This window comes from Oncorhynchus clarkii, chromosome 28, assembly GCF_045791955.1.
Source record: "Oncorhynchus clarkii lewisi isolate Uvic-CL-2024 chromosome 28, UVic_Ocla_1.0, whole genome shotgun sequence".
Classification (NCBI taxonomy): Eukaryota; Metazoa; Chordata; class Actinopteri; order Salmoniformes; family Salmonidae; genus Oncorhynchus; species Oncorhynchus clarkii.
The window spans coordinates 24114270-24128245 of NC_092174.1; the positions used below are offsets into that span (position 1 = coordinate 24114270).

General features: G+C 43.6%; 1 protein-coding gene across 8 annotated transcripts in view; it reads right to left on the reverse strand.

Moving 5' to 3' along the window:
* Positions 1–3145: 3145 nt before the first annotated feature.
* Positions 3146–13976, reverse strand: part of LOC139386613 (collagen alpha-1(XV) chain-like) — a 39866-nt gene continuing 29035 nt past the window's right edge. For 3 of the 8 annotated variants that reach the window (XM_071132329.1, XM_071132326.1, XM_071132325.1), the window contains 32 exons: positions 13747–13896; positions 13433–13528; positions 12584–12637; positions 12433–12468; positions 12124–12252; positions 11957–12016; positions 11810–11845; positions 11674–11715; positions 11522–11584; positions 11359–11394; positions 11068–11151; positions 10740–10805; positions 10135–10170; positions 8941–9003; positions 8703–8792; positions 8571–8606; positions 8367–8420; positions 8208–8264; positions 8033–8092; positions 7625–7666; positions 6640–6667; positions 6387–6461; positions 6200–6225; positions 5958–6056; positions 5651–5795; positions 5435–5499; positions 5115–5243; positions 4885–4980; positions 4709–4777; positions 4395–4592; positions 3747–3862; positions 3146–3579 (listed from right to left, as the gene is read on the reverse strand). In XM_071132329.1, the coding sequence (XP_070988430.1) occupies positions 3363–3579; positions 3747–3862; positions 4395–4592; positions 4709–4777; positions 4885–4980; positions 5115–5243; positions 5435–5499; positions 5651–5795; positions 5958–6056; positions 6200–6225; positions 6387–6461; positions 6640–6667; positions 7625–7666; positions 8033–8092; positions 8208–8264; positions 8367–8420; positions 8571–8606; positions 8703–8792; positions 8941–9003; positions 10135–10170; positions 10740–10805; positions 11068–11151; positions 11359–11394; positions 11522–11584; positions 11674–11715; positions 11810–11845; positions 11957–12016; positions 12124–12252; positions 12433–12468; positions 12584–12637; positions 13433–13528; positions 13747–13896 (2553 nt within the window). In that variant the 3' untranslated portion in view covers positions 3146–3362. The remainder of the gene's footprint in view (positions 3580–3746; positions 3863–4394; positions 4593–4708; positions 4778–4884; positions 4981–5114; positions 5244–5434; positions 5500–5650; positions 5796–5957; positions 6057–6199; positions 6226–6386; positions 6462–6639; positions 6668–7624; positions 7667–8032; positions 8093–8207; positions 8265–8366; positions 8421–8570; positions 8607–8702; positions 8793–8940; positions 9004–10134; positions 10171–10739; positions 10806–11067; positions 11152–11358; positions 11395–11521; positions 11585–11673; positions 11716–11809; positions 11846–11956; positions 12017–12123; positions 12253–12432; positions 12469–12583; positions 12638–13432; positions 13529–13746; positions 13897–13976) is intronic. The other 5 variants (XM_071132331.1, XM_071132330.1, XM_071132327.1 and 2 more) reach the window with 3 other exon arrangements.

Below are 13976 nucleotides of genomic sequence, written 5' to 3' on the forward strand. Positions count from 1 at the left end.
TCCTGGAGGCAGACATTCCGGGGAAGGCTGTGCCGCCTTCAGGCAATGTGAATGGCAGAATGGGCTCCAACTCAGGATTCAACCCGTGGTCCAGTCAATATCCGGGTTGTGCTTCTGGAGCCAAGAAAAGCCCAAAACAATAGTGATGTGTGGAGACTCAATGAGAAGCTGTATTGACTCACTGTGGTTTCCAGATATCCGCATATTAATGGGAACTGTGCTGTGTGTAACTCTTCCAATGGAGTGGCCGTCCAGTGCCCTGGCATCCATGGGAACGGAGAGGAGTTGAGTAGGGATACTTAGTTCCGATACAAGGGTAGCGCCCATGAAACGCATCTGCACCAGAGTCAATGAGCACCCGGAGAGACTTAGGCTGGTCTCCCCACAGCAAGATCACATAAAAAGCGAGTTTGGGTAATTGGAATTAAAGGGTTCCCAGTCAGGCTCACCAGTGTACTTGTACCTACTAAGGATTCAGGTCTCTTCACTGGGCAGGTGACTATGTAATGCCCTACAGCACCACAATACGGACAACAATTAGAGTTTAGCCTGCGTGAACGTTCCCTAGGCGATAATCTCTTCCCAGTTGCATAGGTTCCGGTGTATCCTACTCACCTGTCATCGATGATTCTCAAGAGAGCTCGGGTGGCCTCGGATCCTCTCGGAAAAAGTGCTTTTGGGGACTTCCGGATTCCTTCGGAGGTGAGCGAGCCGCAGCAAATGGATGAGTGTGACCTAGGCCAGACCTCGCACTCCTGCGTTCCCGTAGACATCCATCAATCCTAATGGTGAGGGCGATGAGGGAATCGAGGTCCACCAGAAACTCCCAAGCAGCTAGCTCATCTTTTATCACCTCTGATAATCCGTGAAGGAAGGTATCGAATAGGGACTCCGGATTCCAGACACTCTCGGTGGCCAACGTGCGAAAGTCTTGCCGTAATTCAAGTAGTTCAGGCCACCTCTCTCCCGGATACCGGAGAATTGGAAACCTTCCTCACCTCTGTCATGAAGTCTTCCAAATCACAACAAATAGCGGATTGATGCTCCCAAACTGCTGTAGCCCAGGGGAGCGCCCTTCCCGACATTAGCGTAATAATATACACTATCTTCAACCAATCCAAAGGGAACGAAGATCGCTGCAGCTCAAAAATGAGGAAAGAAAACCCCGGGTTCCGGGATCCCTAGAATATCGCTCCAGAGAAGGTAAGCAGGGTTCTCGGGGAGCCGAGGTAGGCTGTACAAACCCACCACTAATAGTGAAAAGCTTACTGGGTGATTGGGGGGGGGGGGGGGGGGGTCTCGGAGGTGGCAGACTGTCTATGAGCTAACTCCCTGATTTGCGCCATAATAGCCTTGAACCCTTTGTCGTGGCGTAGCCCTTCCAAAAGGTCTAGCAGTAGCTCCTCATGCCTCCCAATGGTGGCTCCCTATAGGGAGACAGCGTGGCGGAGCTGGTCCAAGTCTGCTGGGTCTGTCATGGCCAGTTCATACTATAAGGGCACAGGGCGAGACCCAGATGCAGACACGGGAGGCAGATGATTCAAGTCTATGATATTTATTATAACCCAATGGGCTCGAGGTCATGGCAAGGCAGTATGGTCAAGCAGGCTGCTTCAGAGTCAAGGCAGGCAAGGGTCAAAACCGGGAGAACTAGCAAAAGAGATAAGAAAAAGCAGAAGCACGGAAAAACACGCCGGTTGACTTGACAGACAAGACGAACTGGCAACAGACAAACGGAACACCTGAATAAATACCCAGGGACTAATGGGGAAAACAAGTGACACCTGGAGGTGGGTGGAGACAATCACAAAGACAGGTGAAACAGATCAGTGCGTGGCAGTTTTAGATTCAGGGAAACAATGACACATTCAGAGAACACTGTTCACAAGAAGAACGTCTATATAATAAAATGACTGTGGTCAATGAATAATTCAAAACAGAAACATAGTCTTCCATTTGCACTGAGGTGGTACTGTATCATTGCACATGTAAGAAACACCTAGTCAGTCATCCAGTAAGACCGATTTGATAACCCGCTGAGCCACAAACCAGAAATATTTTTAAATGTCACCACTCAGATTTATAATGCTGTATCAGCGCTCATATCAAATTATGCTGAGGTGTTTTATTTGAGGTTCACGTCCCAATCCCACTTTCAACAACACTATCGGTAAAGTGAGATGGTGTGCTACCATCTAGTGCACATTTGGTGTAAATGCATTTATTGACCCAAATTAAATTAAGCTCCACATTAAATTAATAGCCAAGACTTTAAAAAAAAAACATTTATTCACTGAGCACCAGTCAATGAGTACATAGTTTCTCTGAATCACTGTAACAGCTATTCAAATATCTAGTTCTCAATCATAGATTTGTTTAAAGTACATCTACAGTAAGTAAATTAGTGGAATACCGTACAAAAACAACTATTTCATGGTGATAGCGCAGGCAGATTGAACAACATATATATATATATATATACATATATATATTTTGTTCAATTTAATTTTCAAAGTGAACCTATGTGCTGCCACATTTTAAGATTATGTGCTGTTACAGTATAAATAAAATACGAAACTTAGAATTCAACTTAAATACTAAGACAAAGTCGCTCGCAACAGAAAAACCCTTAATTTTCACAGACAAAAAGCCTTCATGGATATGGAAACCCCAAACTATTCAAATAAACTCAGTGCATCTAAATGACTTCAAGGCTTGAGGGAGCAACACATGGTTCCCTTGTCTGAATAGATCCTGGCATTTCATTATTCTTTTTTTATCACGGAAAACAGAAAAATCAGTCGTCCTAATTTCATCATATTGTTTGTTTTGGGGTCTGATACAGTAAACCACAAAAGGTTAGAATGGTTGCTGTCTCTATGCAAACTACTCTACTAGGCACTTAAGAATAAGACTCGAATGAGCAAACCAACAAAAATAAGCCGTGTTAAAGGCTACTCCTGCAGAAACAATGTGGGTTAGTCGGTTGGTTGCTGATCACCAGTTCTTTGGCATTCCTTCAGTCAAATTGAAACACAATGAATTGGAGTGATGCAGTGCTTTTGACAGGAAGTAATTTACATTATATTTACACCTTTCTTAAAGAAACAGTAAACATACATTAGTGACCAGTGCAATGTAGTGATGCTGTGTTGATGAGAGTTTAATATTAAGAGGTGAATGAACAGAGAGAGTTTCATCTGTGGTCAGTATGAAGCTGCTCTGTCTTTTTGTGGTAGAGAGGTGAGTGCTGTGGTGTGTGATAGCGCCTCATGTTGTCCAGCACATAGCTGCTCTATGTTAATAGGAGACGTATGTGTGTGTGTTTGTGAGAGAGTATACTAGATGTATGTGTGTTGATGTTAATTAGACCTCCTGTGGTCAATGTAGCTGTTCTCGATACACAGCACTATGAAATGGTTGGAGCAGCTGCGGGTGTGTTGGCCCAGAAGTCTGCCTGTCTGGAGTAGCGAAGCCTGGCCCGTCACCGCCATGTCACCCGCCCGCCACGCCTCACAGTAGTTAGTGGTCATACGGATGCCCACCGTACTGGAGCCATGCCACACCAGCTTCTGAGGCCTGCATTCACAGAAAACACACACTGAGAGTTACACACAGACCTATGCCATTTTACATTTACAGACACTCCTATCCAGAGTGACTTGCATCAGTGTTCACCTAAATATCCCAATCTGTGATTGTTCTCTGTGTGTGTTTTAAGGGGTCAGCCAAAGCTGGTCACTCACCAAGTAGGGTCCGTCATGACGTTCCGTCCTTCAAAGGAGTAGATGGGGATGGATGGGTCAAACACGCCTCCGTTCCCAGAGAATATGTTCATCCAGCTGCTATAGATCACCTCTCCCTGTGGAAAAGATGTGGTTAAAGCCACATTTACAGTCACAGACTTCCTGTAGTTCAGAAAGGAAACACCACGTATAAATATATTTAACTATTTATTAAAGAATTAATCATGCAAATCTTGGTAATATAGGCTCTGCTCCTTCAGGGTAGCTCACTGTCCAAGCAAAGTATCAATATTTAAAATGACCTACAAGCAGGGATGGCTATACCAATTCCCTAGCAGGAAAACAAAATCTAACATGTGGAGGCTGGGGTGGTGGGAGCAAAAGAAGCATATGCAGACTAGCAGCAAGCGGCAGCAGGATGTGTGAGCAGAACCGGTCAGATGAAATAGACCGCCAAATAAGGTAAGCGTGATTGCACCAATTAGATGCTAGTAACAATCTCAGCTGACGCATCAGCTAGCCGGTTTTCGGGTTCCCTTTCTGAACTGGCTTCGCTTTATTTTCAACAACCGCATCATAACCAAAAAAACTCAGGACCTATCAGTCCATTGTTTATGTTTTAGTTGTCATAAGAGACAACAACTGTACCTTGAGGTTGATGACGGGCATGTTGTAGCGGTCTCCCTTCTTGACGATGGTGGCCAGGTCCTGGAGGTGTGAGGACAAGAAGGCTCTGTAGGTGGCAGTGAGACCCATGGCTCGGGCCTGCTGGTAGCACTGGAAGTCTGCTCCCCGGATGCCACGCATGTCTCCAGAGAACGGAGCATTCAGGGCCACCAGGTGCAGCTGAGGGGGGCAAAAATCAATGGAAGTAACCATTGCCAACACAGCTCAAGCTAGTCCACGGTGACTGCAACTGAGAGGTATAAATGTGCAACTGAGAGGTATAAATTCCACCTTACCGCTGGTACTGAGTGTACTGTATGAGGTAGGACATTATAGTTGGGCACGTAGCTAGTTCCAACTAGTTCCTAAAAAAACAAGCGCAGATTGACACTGAATGAATAATTAAATCATAAATGAAACATTCATAACAAACTGAAGAGAGCAGATATAATGCGCAGTGTAACCACAGTACCTGGCTGTGGGGTCTGGTGCGATCTCCTGGTCTGCTCAGGGCCTGGGACACTGCAGAGGATGGGCTCTCTGCTGGGACGAGGATGAGCTCACCAAGCTGGGGAGACAGGACACACCACACTGAATAAGCACAGGCAACATCACATTTGATATTTTTTTGCCACATTTAGCCATATCAAAGGCTCTAATTAACTGGAGACATCACTGTGGGACTGTAAAGGCATGCAGTACCTGAACCTTGCGCCAGCCATCTCTAGTTCTAACGTAGAGTTCTCCCTTGTCTGAGACATATGCCATCGAGCCCTCTGCAGCACGGTGGCTCTCCCTTATCAAACTGTTGGTGTTCCTGTATGTGGACACCTGGTGCGAGAAGAGAGGAAGTTCACACTGAATCCTCTGGACATAGACAACGCTGCTCAAGCCAATCCATGGTGACAATGTGAGAACTAGTGCACACGCAAACCCACACACACAAGTCGGTAAACACATACACACATTTCTTTATGTTGACTTGGTGAGTATATAAGGAAGTACCCTACTGGTTGCCTTACCGGGTTTTCATAGCCAGTAATCCCAGGAGGACCGGGAGGCCCAGGTGGGCCGGGAATACTCACAGCTGAAAAATAGAACAGTCATACAAAGGTATCGCAGTGTACTGTAGGTCGACTAAACATACATTTGTGCTTTTCAAATGCATACATATGGAACTTGACAGCAACGCTAAGTTTAAGATGTTGTATTTTAGCGAGCACACCATGCACAGTTACCTGAACCATAGACAGGGGGTGGTCCAGGGGGTCCGGCAGGGCCAGGGGGCCCCCGAGAGCCTGGTCGTCCAATGCCAAGAACCCCTGGTTCACCAGGAGCTCCAGGATGACCAACGGTGCCAATGACGGACTCACCTTTTGGCCCCTACATAAGCATATACAAAATGTACATTTGACAGTGTCTCTGACCATTACTGAAATGAAAAATTGAAAAATCTAAGTAATAGGTGTATCATGTATTAACATTGACTATAGTTTGTAAAATGTATACTGTACTTTTGAGTATTTTGAGTCTGGAATTACTCACCACAAGGCCTGATCTCCCAGGAAGACCTGGAGGGCCAGGCAACCCAGGTTCACCCTGGTCTCCTTTCATTCCTTCATAGCCCATGTCTCCTTTTTCTCCCTGAGGAACAAACAGTTTGGTTGAATCAGACTGTTAATATATTATCACATGCATAAGTTTTACATAACATACATTTCCACTACTTATACAGTGAGTTTTGAACTGGTAAATGCTCTTTAAAGAAGTTAAGGTAAAATACTCACTACAAAGCCTTCTGGTAGAATATCATCTGATGAGGGAGAACACACATCTTATATGTCATCTTGTATGTCGGTTGCAAACACGTCTGAGGACGCTCATGGAAACAGTTTCGGTTCTAATCAAGTGCGATTATTGCCAACAAACAAGTTAAATGGAGGAGAAACTGCACCCCTGGCTGCACATGCATACCTGGTTCTCCAGGCATTCCAGGAAGTCCAACCTCTCCCTTTTCCCCTTTAGCACCTCCGTTTCTTCTCCTGCCACCTTCACAGAAATACAGTACAGGTGTATGAGACCACTGAGCTCATCTGTATGTATATGTTGAAAATATTTGTCCATAGACTAGTGATCATACGGTTATGATGATCACCCTGTATGCTCAGATTCATTTAACAAGAGTATAATGTTTGTCTTGCGCACAATGGAATATCTGATGACTTACCTTGTGACGAACCTTTGCTGCCATTAACCTACAAGTCAAAATGGTATGGTTATTGTGCTGTTATTGTGGAAGGATTTCACGGTTAAAATATGAAATTATACCCACCACCAAATAATCAACAATAAAACAGCTTTACATCCTATACACAACAGGTATAGTTGTTTTGTTTCAGTCAAGATGGCCATTCAAAAATGTCTGAAAATCAAAAGACATGTTATAGGAGAGAGATTTGTAATAACATCCAAACATCCATGCCAGCCTAATTGGCACCAAACATCCATGCCAGCCTAATTGGCACCAAACATCCATGCCAGCCTAATTGGCATCCAAACATCCATGCCAGTCTAATTGGCATCCAAACATCCATGCCAGCCTAATTGGCATCCAAACATCCATGCCAGCCTTGCACACAAAAGTTAAACATAGAATGAGGACAAGGATGGCAAGAGGTAGTAAGGAACTCGGTTTAATGTTCTTATTTTGGTTGGTCACCTTGAATCACAGGAGTTAGCCTTAACATTTTAGCACTGTAAAGCTAAAAAACAACAACAGATAAAACCACATGCAACAGCAACATGCCGGGGGTAGAGACCTTCCACCCCGCCAAACCAGGGCTCAGAGTTAAAGGAACAAGAACACTCAAGGGGAATCTTTACACCGTCAGCATAAAGCAGGCAGAAAATAGATTTTTTTCTTCTTCATGGATTCTAAAATTGATGTATTGAAGTCAATATGGCTAGTTAGTGTGGTTGAGATATATAAATATATGTAAAGTGACTATGATGTCACATGACCTTCTGACCTGCGGAGAAGCAGGAGCCAGCTTTATGCTATCGTGAGGACCACCACAAACCCAGGAAACACGGAGGGAGACAGCACGGCTGCAGACAGGAGGGGAGGGGCTGCCTGTTAGGGGTAAGAGCCCACGGACTTACATGCGCCGCCACACCCAAAGAGCCTTAAAGGGGCTCAAACACAAACTTACTGGTGTTTTGCAGAACGGTCTGGGACGGACCGGAAAAACTGTCTTTAAGATTCAGAGGAAAATTATGACATCAGCATTGATATTGACATCATTGACGACATCTGGATATCCAATGAAAGCGAGTTCTTCATGTGTTGACATTAGATCATTACTGGAGACAAACGACCATTTTGTTGTTCTGTTTTGTTTGTCTCCGGTGTGTCTTGTTGCTTCTATATGAACATTGCTACTAAATCAAAGGACCAATCTCTTCCATAGCGCATACTAATTATAGTAGAGAAACAGCAATGACATCAATGTGTACTTATACAGCAATGACATCAATGTGTACTTATACAGCAATGACATCAATGTGTACTTATACAGCAATGACATCAATGTGCACTTATACAGGCATACTGTACTTACTCCGTTGAGCCCTGTTACTGGTCCTGGGGGTCCGGGAGGGCCAGGAGGACCAGGAAGTCCCTACAAACAATCACACAGATCAATCAATCACAGTCAATGACACCTCACTTTTCTGTCACTTAGTTGATTTGTACTGTACTCGCATAAAATCATGTTTTAAGATGGCGATTCTTACTGGTTGACCAATGGCATCTCCCTGGTCTCCCTTCTTCCCTGCCATTCCAGGTCGCCCCTGCGGAGGTAAGAAGGCCAACACTTAAACAGGGAAAGTTACATTGACTCATCTTTTACTCAACCAAATTAAAACAGCAGAGGGTTGACAAAAAGCACTGACCGGTCGACCAGGGAACCCATATTCTCCCTTTTGTCCAGTTGGTCCAATTGGTCCCTGAAAAATAACATGCTTTTCTATCATTTCACATTCACCCACTACTAGACAGTAGATGTTTACAGTTGTTACAGATACCAATATGTATAATACAAGTGTACATTTCTATAGAGCATTATTTTATGCTTTTACAAGGCATCATTGACTTACCATGACACCATAAGCTCCAGGGAAGCCACGCTCACCCTGTGAAAAGCACACCGACATGGTCAGAGCACCTAATCATCAGAAAACCACTACCATACAGTGACCTTTAACCCTAGAGGTAGAGAGAGGAGTCACCTTGATTCCTTTTGGTCCCCGAGGCCCCCTGACACTTGTCAACACAGTTCCATCGGCAGCGATAGTGACACCAGCTTCCCCTTTCGCACCCTATGAGGAGGAAAGACATAGCAGACACATAGACATGATCATCAGGTCTTGGTTAGGTTGTTAAAGTCCTATCTGATGTAAGATCCATGAAGTAGTACTTATCTGGCATGGAGGGACAGTAAACATTAACAGAGCTTCTGATCCTTACCTTCATTCCTGGTGGACCTTGAAAACCAGGAAGCCCACTGTCACCCTTTGGTCCTCTTGGGCCCTGGGTAAAGACCACAATAATAATTATGGACAGAGAAGATAAGCATATTAGAGCATATTTACTTATAGTGGGTGAGTCAAAATATGTTATATTCAGAACTACAGACTCTTATCATTATGATAAGGAACCTACCCAATTCCTTCCCATGGCAGCAAAGACAAAATTAAATCAGCATGGTATTTACAGTAGTACATAAATATACAATCCATCCTGAATGTTATATATGGGGTTGGGTTGTTCCACTAATTCGGTGCCTTTTGAGAAGTGTACCTTGGTCAAATTCTTTTTTTGATTTCACCTAATTTGAACATTCTGTCATAAAGACCACATGTCTAACTTCATAAAAAACATGTTTTCCCATCTTAAGAGGTTAATAAAAAATAAAGTAACAGGGTTGACCGTTGACGATTTCTTCTTAAATCAGCCATAAATCGCGTTGTGACAGGGGGAATGGAAGCTTGTTGTGTGCAGCAGGGATTGGCAATTGAATTCAAGCTTCACCCCAAAAATCTATTTGTTAAATAATTTCTGGCCTGTCTATCTATGGGTAACAGGGTTGACATGTTATGCTCGACCCACTCAGTTTTCCACCACAAAACACCAGAAAATTGCCAAAAATAGTAGAACCAGCTCACCTGCTTTTACTCTATGATTTGAATATTAGATGTTCAATGTTTCTTTTGAAAAAAAAAAAACAGTTTCACCATATTACGAGTTCAGTTCACGTAACAGCTTTGACCTTGAGGGACAGACGTACTGTAAATGAATCACTTGTCACATCAAATAAATAATAATCATCAGAAATTACTTTGTCAAAGCAACAAAATAACTAGGGTTTTACAATGCAGGTGAAACTTGGAGACATTTTGGGATTAAGTGGGTTATAATTTTCCTAGAAGTGACAGGGTTGATGGAGGGACATGTCAAAATGCTGAATATTGGCACTTCAGCAAGACTTTATTCATATTAAAAAAAACTGATTTATTGAATTCTCCATGTGGTCTATATTAAACAGCACAGACTTTTAAAATGCAATATTAGTGCACAATTTCTACTTAAAATATCAAAGACAGGGCACTCTTTTCGTGGAACAACCCAGTAATCACATATTAAGTATGGAGTTGCTCTTACAGGGAATCCTGCTCTGCCAGGCTCGCCTTCAGGGCCCTGTGACATGCAACAAAACACACACAGGCAGGTAGCAGGACTGGGTCAGCATAGCTGTCAATCACATGCAATAATAAAGTAGCATGCAGCGTCTTTGCAGAATATACTACTATGCATGATAGCATCCATCTCACAAAATACAGCAGAAACATTTCCAAGGCTGTAATGTAAGAACAAGCTTTTAAAACTGATAACATCATAGTTAAGTGTATGTGTATGCATTATGTAAGTAGGCGAAGCGTATGCATTGTATAAGTAGCCTGTGTTATGGATCAAGTATGCATTATGGTTGTTTGGGTGGTTAGGTTGACCCTTAGCTGAGTATCTCTAGTAAATAGGCATGGCAATTGAAAACAGGCCATTCTGGCTTCATACATGACAGATGTGAATGAATAATTAGCATCATTGCCCATGCATGAAATAGCAATAAATGCAAACTGCCCTGAGGCATATTGATATGTGCCATGCTCCAGCATCCAGACTATTTAATGTAAAGCATAATGGATATTGCCATTTAAATATAATGGGCGAGTTTCAGAAATACATCAAATTAACATTGTGCTACTTACCATTGGGCCAGGGGGCCCACGTATCTCAGTGATGTTAAACATGCCCTCTGTATTGTTCAGGAGGAGCTGAGGATAAACATATGACATATTGATTACAGTAGCAAATCTAATGTAGCTATACTAGCTGTAAGCTTTACATACTGTACAAACTATGAATATATTAAAACCATGTGGATGGTGACAGACAACTCAAGTTACTTCCTGTTATGAATGCTCATGAAGTTAATAACCCTTAATAAACGACAACAGCTCTATTCCTGTTCAATGTGTGTGTGTGATTTGTGAAACAGCACTCAGACAGGGGATGAGAGGTGTGGGGTGGACGTACATCCTGCAGATTGATAATTGGTCCTGGAGAGCCGGGAGGACCAGGAGGACCAGGTACATTGTGTCCATCAGGACCACACTCCCCCTGTAAGACACCACACACAGGAGAGTTAGGACAAAGAACCCCCATGAACTCAACAAGCCATTTGAACGACACAACCAAAGTAGGTCTATAATGTTGTAACAGGCTTTGATACAACCACAAGTATTATATGATGAACATATGATGAACAGAAGAACAGCCCACATCAGGGTTAGTTTGGAGTCGTTCTGCTGTCTAACACTAACATACCTTTGGTCCTGGATCACCTTTGTCTCCTTTCAATCCCTGCAGAGACAAGCACACACAACACAGTTAAAAATATTAGCCAGGTAGTAGTTGAGGTTTAGCTAGCTACAAACTTTAAATTCATGGTTACTGCAGATGATGCTATACTTTCTGGTTCAATACTGACCCTGGCGCCTGGTAACCCAGCTAGCCCTTGAAGTCCCTCAGGTCCAGAAGCACCAGGCTCACCCTGAAAAGAGACAGAACAAAGGTGAAGACACATCCACCAATGTCCACTAATAATATTGTAGAAGGTGGTGTAAGAGAGATGCAACCAACCTTCACTGACAACCCAGGAGCCCCATCCTTCCCATCTTCACCCTGTAGAAAACAAACAGGATATACAACTGATCAGATTTCCATGTGAACCTAGTTTTTTCCACAGCCTAGTTATTTTCCTCGTTTGTAATCCTACCTTTGGTCCTGCAGGGCCAGGGAGACCAGGAGGTCCCTACAGAAGAGAGTAGATAACAACAGTTATTCCCATGGATCTCAAGGTGAAATACAATGTAAAAGGACTTCAAAACTACAGGAGACACACACATATACCAATCTCAATCACCTGAGGGCCTTTGAGTTCTGTGCCAAGGACCATGTCATTCTTCCCAGACCCCTCCACATCCTGCAAGCACCAACACACAACATTATTGCATTCAGAATCAATAGAGACAAAACAAGACAACAGTATGATGGGAAACTGACTCAACAGTAAAATCAACAAAACAGCACCTCAACAAAAAATCCTCCTCCTGGGGGTCCGGGGGGGCCAGGCAGCCCTCGAGGTCCAGGGTCGCCCGTCTTCCCCTCTGGTCCCCTCGGTCCTGTAGCTCCTGTCAGCCCTGGGTCACCTGATACACCCTGCGAGGAAGAACAGACCCATTTAACTGACTATGAAGAACAAAGTATAGTTTTGACTTAAAATGACAACACCTAAAGTAGATGCTTCTGCATGTCAACAGCATGATTAGGAACAAAGCTCTCATTGGTTGATTTATGCATTTTATAATTGATAACTGAGTTGTCAGATGGTTAAAATACCATTGGTCCATTTGGTCCAGCTAGTCCTTGTTCACCCTATGTGAGGAAAATAGATAGATATGAGTAAGCATTTGCAATGGACATGGTAATATGGGATCTAGCCAGCTAATTTCCCTTGTAAAATACAAACAATAGCCTACTGTCATCTTACCTTCAGACCTGTAGGCCCTGTCAACCCAGCATCCCCATCCAGACCAGTAGGACCCTGAAATCAACAGCAGAGAGATGTGATGTCACAACCGTCGCTCTCTGAATCTCCTACACATAAAGGTCACACAAGTGACTAGTCAACCATGACCAAGACTGTCTTGCTTTTCTTAGTGTCATAGTAGCTACCATATGTACCATTGCAAAGATAACTTCCAAGTCATTTAAAAGGTTTCTCATAATTATTCATGATGAGATTATTTTTTCAATTACTTTAATCCAACAGAATTAGTTACTTTTCATCATAAAATATGATATTCTACTTTCTCAATAGGGTTGACAAAATTTTTAATACATCTTAGCCAGCCGGTGCCACCATTTTCCCTTTGCCATTCCTGAAGGAACAACATGGCTCATCGACTGTAAAAAATAAAAGTGCAAGCTCCATCAATGCAGTTAGTGAAAGCACGCACGCAACAGACTTATATAAAAAGGAAGGTTCTCTCCAATGTAGCTGGACCATGTTTGATGTATGAAACACATACTGTAGCTCAAGCTCAATGTCCATCAAGGCAGTTAAAGTCAAACCTGGGTAGTTTCTCATTTAATGAGAGGATGGGGGATGAGCATAGAGCCTTGATGGTTTCATAGATGGGTAAACAACTATAAGCAGAAGCCAATAAGCGCGCGCACACACACACACACACACACACACACACACACACACACACACACACACACACACACACACACACACAGTAAGTTAAATGGGCCAGGCTGTTAGAAAACATGGTTGGAGAGTACAGTCTTCCTTTTCAAGCCTACTGGTTCAGTAACGGAACCAGGGCAATACCTCGCCAGACCCAAGCCCAGAGCCGAACAACCCTGAGCCAAACTCAGAGCCAAATGCAGAGCCCGACCCAGAACCACTAAACCAATCCTCAATCACCTGAAACAATAAAGGCCAGGGACAGCCAGGTCAATAACAACAGAGAGTAGAGAGGAAACCACTGTCAGCTACAATGCATGCATACACATATAGACTATAAAATAACATTTACAATACAAAACAAAAGTGGGAACATCAACAGTTGGTAACCGGTGGAAACGGGGAACCATCCATAATGGATCTTAATAAGGATAACGTGGGACAGAGAGAGATCTCACCGGTGGTCCAGGTTTCCCAACAAGGCCGTCTCTGCCAGGTGGCCCTGGAGAACCTGGTTGTCCAGGGAATGAGCCCTCGGAGGCTTCGAAGAAACGGGTGGGACCAGGCGGGCCAGGTTGACCTGGAGGGCCGGGAGGACCAGGGGAACCCTAGGAGAGAGAGGACACCTCACTAAAATCACCACATCACTATAGTGGAGTGGTCTCAACTCTATGTGATCAGATGAAAC